Source organism: Rhinolophus sinicus, linkage group LG05 (genome assembly GCF_036562045.2).
Source record: "Rhinolophus sinicus isolate RSC01 linkage group LG05, ASM3656204v1, whole genome shotgun sequence".
Classification (NCBI taxonomy): domain Eukaryota; kingdom Metazoa; phylum Chordata; class Mammalia; order Chiroptera; family Rhinolophidae; genus Rhinolophus; species Rhinolophus sinicus.
Genome location: NC_133755.1, coordinates 5,878,458 through 5,892,829, shown reverse-complemented (window position 1 = coordinate 5,892,829; position 14,372 = coordinate 5,878,458). Strand labels below are relative to the sequence as shown.

General features: G+C 52.1%; 1 protein-coding gene across 6 annotated transcripts in view; it reads right to left on the bottom strand.

Annotated features, from left to right (window-relative positions):
- Positions 1-1,652: 1,652 nt before the first annotated feature.
- Positions 1,653-14,372, bottom strand: part of HPCAL1 (hippocalcin like 1) — an 89,640-nt gene continuing 76,920 nt past the window's right edge. For all 6 annotated transcript variants that reach the window (XM_019748600.2, XM_074331685.1, XM_019748747.2 and 3 more), the window contains 3 exons: positions 5,424-5,819; positions 4,187-4,292; positions 1,653-2,530 (listed from right to left, as the gene is read on the bottom strand). In XM_019748600.2, the coding sequence (XP_019604159.1) occupies positions 2,433-2,530; positions 4,187-4,292; positions 5,424-5,801 (582 nt within the window). In that variant the 5' untranslated portion in view covers positions 5,802-5,819 and the 3' untranslated portion in view covers positions 1,653-2,432. The remainder of the gene's footprint in view (positions 2,531-4,186; positions 4,293-5,423; positions 5,820-14,372) is intronic.

The window sequence follows — 14,372 nt, the reverse complement described above, 5'->3', positions numbered from 1 at the left end:
TTTGCTCCATAAACACCCCTCGCTGCAGGCCAAGGCTCACAAGCTCCCTCACCTGTGTCTCCAATATCCAATATCCCCTGTAGACAGAGCCCGTTGCTTCTGCTTCTCTGGAGAACCCTACCACAGTGGTCATTCTCCTCTGTGCCCGCTAGACAATGTCCCCCGTTTGTAGCACTGCAACCTCCCCAGCAAGCGCTACTGATTTAACCTTTGCCAGTTCCAGTTCCATTTTTGTAAAATTCCAGCCCCTCCGTGGGAAGGGAGATTCCTTCAGGCTAGGCAGAATGGTCAAAGGTGCCATCTTGCCTCTTTGTAGCAAGTTGGATCCACCCCCAGGCCACCTGGCCTCACCCTCCCACCCCACCCGATGGCTCTGCCCGTGGCTGTGGGCACCTCCAGAGCTTCACCATGAACCAGCCCCTGGTGGTGCCACTGGCTTGGAAAACAGTTGCAGATGGGCTCATTGCTTCTATTCAGAGGCATGTCTTAAAAGATATTGATTACTAAAATCAACAAAATAGCCACAGTCCCTGACAGCCTGCCATGAGTCAGGCTCCAAGCTACAAGCTCTGCACACTTAACTTGATCACCTGCCTCCCCTCATTGCATCCCTTCTACACGTGAGGCTCAGAGAGGTCCCCTGACAGGTGGGCAGGTGTGACAGACACTGTTGGCACCCACCTTGGAAACAGAACCGCACTCTTGTTCACCCTTCCTGGTGCCATGCCCTTTGGGGGAGGCGGGCCTCCTCAGCCAAGGGCGCATCTTGACTGGCCAGTCACGACCACCTCATGGTCCTGGCCAAGGCCTGGCCTGGGTATTGGCCAATGAGAAGTCAGGCTCATGGGGAGGGAGAATTCTAGAAAGTTTTCCTTCTCAAAGAGCAGAAGACAGGGTGGCTTCTCTTCCTGCCTATGGAATGCTCCCTGTCAGCTGTACCACCCAGAACGGCAACAGCCCTGTGGGGACCCTGAGAAGACAACTGGAGGACAAAAGCTGGCTGTGAGGCTGGACGGGGGCGGGGTGGGGGGGAGCGGTGGAAGGAACCTGGGGGTTCCTCAATGGTTCTCTCAGCTGCTGAACCAGCCCCGTCTACAGCGTGCTGCCTCTGGACTTCAGGGCCGGTGAGACAAGCATCCCCATGGCTGGAGCACCTTTTGCTGGGTTTTCTGCTGCTGGGAAAACCAGAAGTATCTCAATGGCCACAGGCTGAGAAACCATGTCTGCCCCCAGGGTCCATGCTGACATCCCTGGTCCCCACTCTGTCCTCACTGGGTATGTGCTGACATGCTGCCTTGCTGATTAGACCACAGGGTGGAGGGAGGGAGGGAGGGAGGGAGGGAGGGAGGGAGGGAGGGAGGGAGGGAGGGAGGGAGGGAAGGAGGGAGGAAGGGAGGGAGGGAGGTAAGGAGGGAGGAAGTGTCACAGTCAAACCTGCCAAGAACAGCCATCTTTTACTTCCACACATATTTCCTGGCATTAGGCTGACATTGAAGTACGGGCTGCACAAGATTTATAGACACAGTGAAAACTACAGGGACACAGGAGGGGCTGAGTTTACAAACAGCATCTCCACCCGCTGAATGCACCTTCACCGAGAGCGCTGAGGGCCACAGGAAGCAGAATGGGGCTCTCACAGGCCAACACAAAACTCAGAGAATTCTGTTTATTTGATCATTTTAATACAGGAAATGCCAGACCAATCAACAGGAGGACAAACCTTACACAGACACCTGCGGTCACCATGTGGATGGGAGGGTCTCCACGGCAATGGGCACGCATGCATTTCCTTTTGAAACGGGCAAATTGAGTGCATAAATACCACAAAATAACCAGGCTCGGAAGGGTCACAGGCCACAAGGGAACCACGCTTCAGAGGCAATCGAGGCATTAAATACGGAACCTACACGTGACATTTCACTTCACCATACGCATAATTTATACATTAAAAGAAAGGCGACCACAGTATATATACGTGCGAGTGGCTTTGGTCAGAGAACATGAACGAGCTAGGTGGTGCCATGCACGGGGAGGGCTTGCCGTCTACTCTCCCTCCATCTTGTTCCCACCTTACCCGCAGTCACCTGCAATCACAAAATAAATTAGCTGGCCTTAGCGCCATCTTAGGAAGTCCCACCAGTGTCCTCGGTGGTGTCCTCTGGGCTCCCTGTGGGCAGGGACGTGCCCTGGAAGCGAGAACACTGAGCCCTGCGTGTAAACATCCCCAGGAGTCACCCTGGATGGGACTGGGGCGGGGGTGGGAGAAGGCAGGTGGAGGAGGGAGGTGCAGCCACAGGGCCAGGCAGGTGCCACGCGTCACCTGGCCTGGCCCGGGAGAGCAGGAATGATTGAAGAGGCATCCACTTTTGCAAGCAAAGCTTAAACGGCGAGACAAGCCTGTGTTTCTCTGTAACTGTCCAGACGCCGGATCCTTAGAACTGGCTTGCGCTGCTGGGGTCACACTGTAACAATCGGACGATGGAGGGGTCGCTCTTGGCACCTTTAATGAATTCTTCCAGGGACAGTTTGCCTGTGGGAGGGAGGATGGGAGATGGGAGTTAGTCAGTGCTCGCCGTTCTTCACCTTCACCTTCGCAGAGCACGGGGACAGCACCCACGTCAGGGCCGCCCGCTCTGGCTCTAGCCTTAAGCTTTCCTGAGGCTGGACACTGTCCAGGCGCCACTCTCTTCGAGGGTATTTCTGGAAAACCCCATTTTGCTTTCACTGCTCACTGCAGAGCACCAGGCAACTCAAGGACACACCCAGTACGATGGTAGCCACTGGGGTAATTTAAATCCTTTTAGAAATTACCCCATGCATTACTAAAGAAAGGTGTGCCTTTCCAGAAAGAGCATGGCCTCTGCCTCTAATCCATAACTGATCCAGGGCTGAAGGAGCCCAGGGTCCTCAGGGTCACTGCCCGGGGTGTGATTCCTTGTCGGTCCAGCTCAGCTGTACACTGGAGGCAGCATGAGCCTGCTGCTCAGGCTGGGAGAATCGCTTTCTGCTTCTGTAGCATCTGCCTCTTGGGGTAGGTGGAGGTCTAGAGAAAGAGTGTCCAGGCTGAGGGTCCAGCTGGTACATCCCTCATCCTGGGTGCCTCTCTCCTGCCCCACAGACTGTTACTTCTAGGATCCGGAGAGAGAAAAGAGGTTTTTAAACTAAAGTGCTGTAGAAACATGAGTTCCAGAGGAACTGATGCTAGTGACAAACACATGCTCTCCCCCGGGGTCCCTCTCCCAGGGCATAGCTCTGGGACAAGACCTAGGTTTGAAGCAGACTCTGTATTCGGGTGGCTTGTGCCCTGGAGCCTGCTTCTCGCCTCTGCTGAGGGGTTCTGCAGCTGTGAAGGGGAGTAGTGACGTTCACCCGGGGGACAGATGTAAAGGGAACCCAGGAGCTCGGGGTCCATGCCCAGCACATTGGAGGAGGAGCGGGCATGAAGCATGGGAAGGGCTCTGGGTCTGCCACCATGGGCCAGTTGCTGACATTCCCATGTCTCAGCACTTCATGTGCAGAGCGGGACCATAGGAATATCCGTCTCAAAGGGCCACAGGGTACATTAACGGGGAAGATGCCTGTGAGGGCTTCAGTCCAGGCCTGGCCTGGAGGACACACTCAGTTAGGAAGCTGTTGTCAGGAAAGCAGGAGCAGGCAGCAGATGACGGATACGGCTGATTATTAGGGGCCTCCCGCCTGCCCACGCAGAGAGGAACACCCCTTCCTGTGTGTCCCCAGCCGGGGGGCAGGCAGGCTGGCCCCACAAAGACTAAGCAACAATGCCCAGGCTAAGGGGAAGATTGGGGAGGGGACAGCCACCCGCCCCAGGGGAAAGGGTCTCCAGATCCAGCACTGATGCAGAGTGGTGCTTGGACTTTGCTTTTCTCCACGCCTCGGTGGAACTTTTACAGGCCACTCCTCAACCCCTCAGCGGGAATGATTCTGAAGGCATCGCCCCTTCCTCCAGGGCCCGGACAGAGCCATGAGGACAGAGCCAGGATGCAGGCTCAGGGCTCCCTGACTGAATCCTGGCTCTTCCGTCAGCACAGACATACCGGCTGGGCGAGCCAGGGGTGGGCGGGCGGGCTAGGGAAGGCCTGAAAGCTGCGGAGGGTCAGGCAAGTGTCCCAAACACATCTCTGCTCCTAGTAGTGTCCCACAGATGCACGTGAACCCAGCACCTTACCATCATTGTTGGTGTCCATCTGCCTGAAGATCTTGTCTGTCCGTTTCTCTGGAGTGGACTCGTCCTCGGGCATCTTCATCACAGAGGACACCATTTTGTAAATAGCCTGCAAAGGGGCACATGGAAGTGTGTGCTCAGAGATTCTGGAACATTCTGGGGTGACTGGGGCAGGTGTGAGCTTCCACCCAGCCTACATCACAGTACAGAGAGGTCGGGATGCTCACCGGCCTTCAGGTCCCCTCCCCGGCCACAAGAATGTCCCCTGCCACTCCCAGTGACGTGGGTAAATATCACAGATGGCAGTTGGGCAAAGGAAGCCAGACACATTTCTGTGAAGTTAAAAGGCAGGCAAAACGACTCCACTATGACGGTTGGAAGACGGGGGGGTGCCGTCTGGGGAGGGGAGGTGGCAAGTGCTGGGCTGGTCACGCTTCAGGCCACTTGCTGCTGGTCTAGGAGCTCATGGGGTTGACACCCTTTGCTCAGACTTAGCCCTGACACTCCTTACAGGTAGAGAACACCTCTTCTGAGGAATTCTAGACCTGAACCCCCCCAGGCTCCAGGAGTGGGGGCACTGGGGGGGCTCCAGGGAGCAGTAGCTCAATGGTCCTCTGCTCCCCATCATATACCGAGGCACCTGGGAAAGTGAACACAATTCAGTTTCTTTCTGGAAAACAGCCTCACCTGCCAGAGCTGTTGATAGGCGTGCAGGTGAAGAGAGAGGTCTCATAAAGTGGTGTTCTTCCTGTGCCAGAGCTCATTCTGTGATCACTAATGTTCCTGTTTTACTTTATAATCGCACGTGCCTGGGGACATTACAAGCTGTTTGCTGCATTCTCAAACACGGGGACTCACAAAGGTCTTGGCAGGTGCCTTCAGCAAGTGTCAAGGGTAATTTTCTCGATTACTGTAATTTTCAGCTCTGTTATTTCTTAGGAAATCGCCTCTGAGCCTCAGATTTTGTGAAATGCAGAGAATAACCCCCACACAGGGTTGTGGAACCCAAATCTGATCAGAGTGCTTAGGCCAGACCTGATGTAGAGCAAGCAGCTCTTGTCATCACTACTGGCAAGGACCCGCCCCATCAGGTGACAACGTGCACGGGAGAGGGACAGGCAGCGACCTGGCCAAGAATGAGCGAACGCCGAGGTGAACACAGACAGCACAGTCTGGGAGTGGGCCTGGCGCGCGGTGGGACCCGCGGGCCCCTAGCTCCCCTCCTGGGAGCCATTCGTACCTGCACGATCTCCAGCATCTCGCTGCGGCTGATGTAGCCGTTGCCGTCCAGGTCGTACATGCTGAAGGCCCACTTGAGCTTCTGCTCCAGCTTGCCCCGGGAGGTGACGCTCAGCGCGATGATGAACTCCCGGAAGTCGATGGTGCCGTCGCCGTTGGTGTCGAAGGTGCGGAAGACGTGCTCGGCGAACTTGGAGGCGTCGCCGTAGGGGAAGAAGTTGGCGTAGATCTTCTTGAACTCGTCCACCGTCAGGTGGCCGGTGGGGCAGTCCTTGAGGAAGCCCTTGTACCACTCCTGCAGCTCGTGGTCCGTGAACTCGGTGTTCTCACGCAGGTCCTGCAGCACCTCGGGCCGCAGCTTGCTGTTCTGCTTGCCCATGGTGGCCGCTGGCTACCCCTGCAAGACAGGGGGTCAGCTGAGGACATCGGGCAGGGGGCAGGGTCTGGCTCCCCATCACCTACAGACACGGGGTGGGCTGAAAACTGTCCCTTGGGTATCGTGCGCCCAGGGCAGGAGGCCGCATCGGCCCATCACCAAGCACAGCTGTGTGAGCCCATCCAGGACCCCCTGCGGGAAGGAGGGCCGAGACGCTGGACCTGCGCACTACAGGACATACTCGGACTTCGAGAATGTGGAAATGTGAGAAAAAATGCACCTTAAAATCAATGGGATGAGGTGTATCAGGTGACCACTGGAAGTTGTACAAGATTTAAGGATTAACCCCTCACTCTCATCACCCTCGTCAGCCCCAGGCAGAGTTGCAGCCCGGAACTTGTGTCCTGGGCAGTTCTCTCTTTTGGGCACCTCGTTTGTTTTTATCCCTCAGACAGGGGTAAAAACATCAGGCCCCTGTTGGGGTGCGGTTCCCATCAGCCTGGATATGACTGGTCCTGGGAAGAGATCACTACTACACATTAATACACCTTTTATCCGACTTTCTGTCTCTAACAGTAACAGTAAATGTGGTTTAATCATTCTGGAAGCATATAAAAGACTAGACAATAAAAAAATGTTTCCTGCCCTAGTCCCAGAGGTAACCACTTTGAACTGCTTCTACACTTATGAATTCTAAGTACCAGATCCATTCCGAGAGGTAGTGAGTGTAGCTCACCGATTCTCCCTGGCACTTGCTCTTTCTTCTTTGCCCCCTCCCAGGGTTTATTACTTTTATACGTACACATCATTGTTTTTACTTATCTTTATAACTTTAAATTACACTTAAAGTTCCTTTCCTAACCTCTGGGTAGGGCAGTTGGCAATACCTTCCAAAGTTACAAACACATGCACTTTGGCCCAGCAAGCACACTCCAACGACCACTTCTGAAGACCCTCCCACCTGTGCAAATAACCTGATGCACGGCCACTTTCTGTGTCATCCATAATTATAGACCACCCCGGCGCCCACCATTATGTACTGATATGAAATCATCTTCAAGATGTATTTTTAAGTGAAAAGAGAAATGTGCAGAATAGCATAGTTTGTAACCATTAGCAAAAAAAAAAAAGAAAAGAGAGAGAAAACAACATATATGTGCATGTTTGTGTATCTGGAAGAACTTATTAGGAAATGATAACATTGGCTAGAGAAAGAGATGGGTGATGGATAAGGGTCAAAAGGGGATTTTTTACTGTAAATCCTTTTGCAATTTAAAAATGTTGAACTCTGTGTATGCATTATCTATTCAAAAAATAAATACACAAAAATAAAAATAACCAAACCTCTATTTCTTGATCAACTTGAGATGGAATCTCTCGATTCCCTCTGTGTAAGAGCAAGCTATTCTGCTCTCCCCCTTCACCCCTCCTCTTTCCTTCCACATCAGCTTCTGCCATTGGGAACCGTGGCTTTTACATTGTCAGGGTTTACAATCTCAACTTTCTGCTTTACTTATAGGTTGATCCTGAAAAGTGGATACCAGCAAATAAATCTCCACGTAACTTGGCTGTCCGTTTCCTCGTGAGGGATCAGTGAGTGAAGGAGCCAGCACTTGAACCAGGTCTGTCTGGCCTGGTCCCTCGTGTTGCTGCAGGCAGCCAGGGAGACGCTGGTCCAGAGCAGGGCAACGTGGTTCCGAACAGTGCCTTCAGTGGACCACCTTTGACAGTCAATGGAACATCCTTTCCTTTAATTAGCTTTCCTGCACTTTCATCATGGATACAAGCTACTTTCTGTGCAGTTCTGGCCTCGGAGAGCTCAGGATCGGTCCTCTTAGAATCCACTCGCCTCACTGAAAACCAAACTGCCACTCAGAATGACAGTATCAATTTGCTTCAGAGCACTAGCGGGTGCTCTGCTCCCCAAAAGCCCAAGCCTAGAAGCGCAGGCCGACCTCGACACAGCGTGACCTCGGCCAGGTGCTAGCTGGGTGCTCGGTGGGAGCTCAGCACATTCCAGTCTATGGCTTCGCAGTGCCTGGGGATGTAGGTCCTGGTTCTCAGGGCTCCGGGCTGCTTATGGCACAGGTCCACACGCATGGGCATAAAAAGTGACACGAAGCGTGGGCTCCAAAGAGGAATCATTCATTCCCATGCGGGCCTAGGCAGTTTGCCCTGGAAGGCAGCATGTGGGATCAAAAGTGAATGAGAAGGACTTCAAAGTCCTCGGGAGGTTCAACCCCCACAGGCCACCTCTAAGGATCACATGCCAGATTCCAGGAACTGGGAAGGTAGGAGTCACGCTGCCCAGGCTGGCAGGACGCAACGTCACCTCCATCTTAGAAACAAAGAACTCTGGCTTCTGTGGGGCACCTGCTTGTCTGCACAGGTGGGCTGTGACCTTTCCCACGCCTTGCCAGGCCCAGGTCCATGGGCAGCCTGAAGGCCACCAAAGTGCTCCCAGCCTGTGTCCATCTCTGCTCCCTCTCCATTACTTGTTCACCAGGACAGTTGCACAAGATGGCCTCCCCGCTGTGACTTCCATGGAGCCATGAAGTGGAGCCCCTGAATGTCAAGTACAGCCCCACACACACTCCCAGTCACACACTGGGCCAGCCTATGTGTGCCCGCCAAAGGCTCGGATGAAACCGTTAAGAACCTCCTTTCAGCTCTCTCCTGGGGGCTCTCGGCCCGAAGCAGGCAGCCTCACCAGGGATGGGGACGGTGGGGTGCTGCATGTGTGGTGACCCCTGTTATTAATTAAGCCAATGAACCGACCTTATTGACCATTGGCTGGCTAGAGAGACGGCTGACTAAAAGCAAACCATTGTGCAAAGACAAAGCCACCACTCCTATTTCCCAACAGAAATGGCCCCCTGGCCCTGGCCATTAGGCAAACACCGCAGCCTGCATTTACCAGAAAACCTTACTTTCATCTCCAGTGAAAGATGGGTGTGCCAGGGGAGGGCGATGCATCAGGGTCAGAGCCATCTCTTACTTGGCTTAAAAGTTTCACCACCAAGCAGGGCTTGGATCAGACAAGTAACAGCCTTCTGAGAGCGTCAAGGACGACACTAATTCACAGTAATGGGAAAAGGGGGAAGGAGTTCATGTAGCGCTTACATCTATTTCTCTGATTCTCAGTTATGCTGTTGTTCTGAACATGCTAAATTGTAAAAAAAAAGAAAAAAAGAAAGAAAAAGTAAACACATGTAGCTGGGGAGCCCTATGGAAATATTTAACCCAAAGTCGGCACTGCTTGCAAATTAAGCCTTTTTAATGGCGCAGTTTTATCAGCAGCTCAGGGAGGCCCCAAGTGCTCGAATGTCCCTTTATAACAGCTCAACGCTGGCTGATGGCGTGGGTCCACGTTTCATCCCATTGCTCTAAAACACTCTCATCGAGTCAGAGCTCTAAAGCTTGCTGGGCCAACCAGACTTAGAAGTACTTGGAGGAAAGATGACGGGAGAGGTGGGGGGAACTAATTCCTTACCAAATGCCAAAGCTCAGGATGAGGCCAGAGGGGTGTCTGCCGTGAATATGCATTTCAAGGGACCAGAGGGCTCATTTGAGACGAGCACTGTTCTGTCTGGGGTAGAACAGGGCAGTGAGGGCAGAGGGGTGGTTGGTGCTGTTTCTCAAGCAGTACCAGACCCTCTACCTTCTCCTGGTGACCTTCTGGGGGCTGAACCCTGTCCTAGGGAGAGAAGGGGCTGGCTGCATTTGTGTCCTGCTTTCTTCTAAGTAAGCAGGTAAGAGGCAAGCCTCCTGCAGCCTTAGCTTTTAGTGCAGCTGCTCCAAGCAGGAACCAGTCGGGTCCCAGAATGGGGTCTGTGACAGCGGCCAGAACCCAGCGCGCTGGGCGGACGCTAGAGGGAGCTGTGGGGCAGGCTCCCCAGGTCCTGAGCTGGAGACCCCGCCTCCCAGCTACTGACCCCATCCATCCCTGCCACGCCTCTTCCACCCTGAGGATGCCTCCGTTTCTCCACCTATAAGCTAGATGTGTCCAATAGAGTAACCAACTACCAGTCATATAGCTATTGAGCACTTAAAATGTGGCTGGTCTTAATTCAGATACATGCCCTAAAAGTAAAATACACATTGGATTTTGACGGCTTAATGTGGGAAAAAGAATGTAAAATACCTCAATATTTTTTCTATCCTGATTACATGTGAAATGATAAATTACACCACGTGAGATATAGTGGGTTAAATTAAGCATGTTAGGCACATTAATCTCATCTCTTTGTTTTTACTTTTTAAAAATGTGGTTACTAGAAACGTTAAAACTGCACATGTCTGTGGCATTGTATTTCTAGTGGCTGCTTGGCCCTGGTACATCCCTGGGACACTGGATATGGGGCCACCAAACAGGAGCCTTCAAGTTCATTAGCACCCCGTTTACAGGCCCAGTGCTAACTGTAACCCAGCTGGGAGAGGTGTCCTTTGTTTATCTCACTCATTGGTGTTCTTGAGTGAAAAAGAATGGTGTTTAAGCTTCTATTTTCAGCAGCTTCAAGAACTTTGCCAGAGACCAGCTGCTATGAAGACTTAGGTCTGGTCCCCAGTAAAGTGTAGGCTGAGGGTGAGGGGCTGCAGAAAGGGGGGTGTTCCACCCCCCACCCCCTTCCTGAAGGAGAACAGACAAAGCCCCTGAGTGAGCTCCGGAGGGAGGAGGTTAGAACACCTCCAGAGCTGACAGTTAGTGGGTGTGCCTAGATCTAAATTCAGCCGCTGACTTCCAGGAGCTCATTTCCATAGGGCTTCCTGAAAACCTGTTGCATCACAGGTTTACTATCTGGATGGGCTCCAGACCTGTGGTTGAGAAATTCAACAGAAAACCCACCTGACTTCTGTGCCCATCCCCAGCAGCTAAAAATCCCCACGACTCCCCAAAGCTTAAAAAACAAAAAAATAAAAGGAGAGAGGGAGGAAGGGATGCAGGCCAAGCAATGCACAGAAATTCCTTCCCCATCTTCAGCCATCCTCCATTTCCACTCTCCTGATGTTGAAGTACCCTAAATGAGGCTGTGGGAAAGGAAGAGGTAGAGAAAAGGAAAGAAGAATCCCCAGAAGAATGTTCTTTCCCTTGCAGAAATGGCTAATGCAACAGGGAGAGGATTTGTGGGTGACTCTTCCCACACACCTTGTGCCTCTCAAAACAGTGGTTCATCCATGTGGCTACTGGCCTCAGCCACCCAGCAAACTCCTACTCATCCAGCAAAACCCAATTCAAATGTCATCTCCTCAGCAATTCCCAGCCCCTCTACAAGGGCTCTTCCCTTTGCATTCCAAATTTCTTTTTACCTATTTCTATTAGGACCCCAACTTTTGTTACATCATTTACTTGTGTTTTCACCTCATTCAAAGGTGAGCTCCTTGAGGAAAGAAAGTACCTCATCCGTAAGAGAACCTGCCAGTAGGAGACCCTGCTAAGCATATTCTAGCCTCAAGACTTTTGCACTTGCAGCTCTCTCCACCTGGCCTGCTCTTCCTTCACCTGAGGGTCTCCCTCCACATTCAGGTCTTGGCGAGTCTTATTGGGGACACCTCCTCTGAGGAAGCATCCCCAATAGCACCTGCCCTCACGCCCCAGTTCCTTACTGTAGGGAAGATGTTGAAGAAAATTTGCCTTCATTGGTTGATATGAGCTTTTGTCTATTAGCTTTTATCTGTTCCTGCACGTGAGGTGATTTCTGTACTGTGATCAAGGATTGAGTAAATTCCCCCTTTGGTCTCATTCTCCCGAGCAGGGGAGACATGAGATAAGATTTTCTGTTTGGTCTCATTCTCTTGAGTAGGGGAGATGTGAGATGACATTTGTTGTTCTGTCCGTGTTGTGACGTGATGGTTAGCTTAGGGTTAAAGAAATTCTTGATCAGGGGTTGAGAGAGTTCCCTCTTTGTTCTGTCTGTTTCACCCACATCAGCAGATGAAGTGAAGAAGCAGCTAAGTTATATCAGGACGACGTGACAGGCACGTTGCCAGGCTTTGGAAGACCTTGGGCTGATGGTCCCGAGCAAGAACAGTAGATACTGCTTATCTGGATGAATTGGCCCTTTGGCCGGATGGGCAGCATTCATATCAGTAACTGCCGGACCCTCCCGGAACTGGCCATTCCCGGAGGGGGAGGCAGGAACAGGAAACTTGGCTCTAAGGTACATCTGAGAAAGTATATAAGACAGACGTCAGTCGGCAGTGTTATTAATCATTATTATTTCATCATGTGGTCATTTTGTCATTGGTGATTTCTCATCATTCTAACATTTTGAAGACTCCCAGCAACAAGCAGCTTAGACCAGGGGATGTCCTGACTTGCAGCCGCGACCTGGTGAGGGCTGGCTGGTTCCCGGCCTCTCCAGTGTTGTTCCCCACGGTTAGCCTTCTTGAGAATTTATTAGCATCTAGAAAACTTTGTATGTAGCTTTCAGCTTACAACATCAGAAGACGCCTTGACTTCTAACAACAACAACAACAACAACAGCGCCAACAGCGGCAACATTCTTGGGAACTAGCAAGCCGCTGTGTGGGAGACGCCTGAGTTTCTCTCAGCTGCAGACCTGGCAAGGTTTTGATTTATGACTTTTCCAGTGCTGTTCTCCCCTAGTTTGGTGAGCTTTTGGCATCTACTGTAATAGTTACTATCCTATAGAGCTTATTACTGCTTTTAGATACTCCTTACTGATGTTATTTGTGTGTTTAGCCAAGTGATTTTTGATTAATAATAAACACATGTTGGGATCTCTTAAACTTATAAGTATGTGTACTCCTTTGACATGACATTGGTATCAATGTATATAGTTTAGTCTTAACCACCTTTACTTTCCGTCATTAGCACATTCTATTAATTGCCTTTGTCTTTTACTACTGCATATTGCTAAATGAATTCATTAGCCCCGTTCTAGAGTATGTTTCTCCGCCTTCTTTCCCCGCTCGTCATTACATACTCTGCCCCCTTCATAGCATTTCCTACCACTTGGCACCGTGCTGACGTATTTGTTGACTGTCTGCCTCCTTTTGTTCACCACTGTACCCCGCAGTGTCCCGCCACCCCCAGGAGACAAGGGGGTGATGTGACCCAAGGCTCACTCATGAGGGCCAGGGAGTCAGAGAGGGGCTGGCGTGTCCCCTGTGTGATGGTCGAAAGGTCTGACAGGTGAGGTCTGAGCTGGGCTTAGAGGCTCCGGAGTTCTCCCGGAGGCCAGGAAAAAACCCAGCCAGGCCACACAGGCTGGGATATTAGCATCCAGCGTGGTTATGAAGAATGCCAAGAATCTAGGGCTGATTGCAGGAGAACGTGAACGAAAAATAGGATCGGATTGGATGCCTTCCCGGCTTCCCCAGCAAATGCCCACGCCCCATGAAAACACTCAGAATGAACTGACCGGTCAAGACACAGGGACTCTAGCACTGTTTGATCATACAATGAAACTCCAAAGTTGAAACAAACTGAACCCCCCAGCATATCCTTCTCAGGGACCAGGGCCAACCGCTTTTGAAAGAAATCCCAGAGGCCACAGTGGGCTGGACACTGCAGACAGAAGGCAGGAGCTGGCCTGAGATTTCAGACAGCCCTCCCCAGCCGCTCCATAGAGCTGACCCGCATGTGCTCAGCCCTAGAGGGACAGAGTCGGTGGATGGGTCCCCAACCAGGCTCAGCTGTGCTTATGAGGAATGCAGACTTGGGATGCAGCCCCTGCACATCTTGGAGTCAATTCCTCCTGGCTGCTTGTGGCCGGCTGCAGAATGACTCAAGTCTTAGTGAGGACTGTGGGGGAAAGACCCGCCCAGTGGGCGGCAGAATGACACTCACTCCTCTCTGAGGCTCCTGCCCAGATGTCAGCCAGTCCTTCCTGAGGACATAAGGGAACCTGAGACCACAGGCCGGGGCCCAACACACCCTGGAGGAGACACGGTGGACGGGCAGCTGTGGGGGGCGCTTGGCAGGGCCCTGGAGTCAGGTACTTCCTAGTCTCAATGCTCCACACCAAGACTCTCTTTGCTCCTCTACGACTATAAAATGGGGCCAGAATGCCAGCTTTGGTGTTTGGGATGGTGGCTGTGGGCATAAGGGATTCATCCTGGGCACCAGGCGTGCAGTCAACGGCCCAGCCCAGGGCTCCTCCCAGCACCCCCTCCAACCCCAGCCTTATGGTCTTGTCTGTCTTTTAACTTCTCTGGGCCTCAGTTTCCTTGATGGTAACATGGGAATAATGGTCCCTACCTGCTAATTTTGCAGTGTAGCCATAAAGGGAAAAGAAGACAGTGAAAGGATTTTGACTAATTTAATGCATCAAATACACAGCTTTTATCCCAGCTTTTATGATAAAAGGGACGTGGAGCATGCTTAATGAACTTAATCACAGTATCAAACAGAGCCAGGCGAGGAGGCTGGAGGCTGCAGCCCGAGCGAGGGCGGTTTCCTGCTCTTTCTTCTCGCCCAGCACAGCGGTATGAAAACCTGGTCCTCACACCTGGTGGGCAGAGAGCCGGGATCCCACAGGCAGGTGCTGCTCTTCAAAGAGGAAATGAGGGGAAGGAGGGGAGAACCCAGTACTGAGCTCAGTGGGTCCT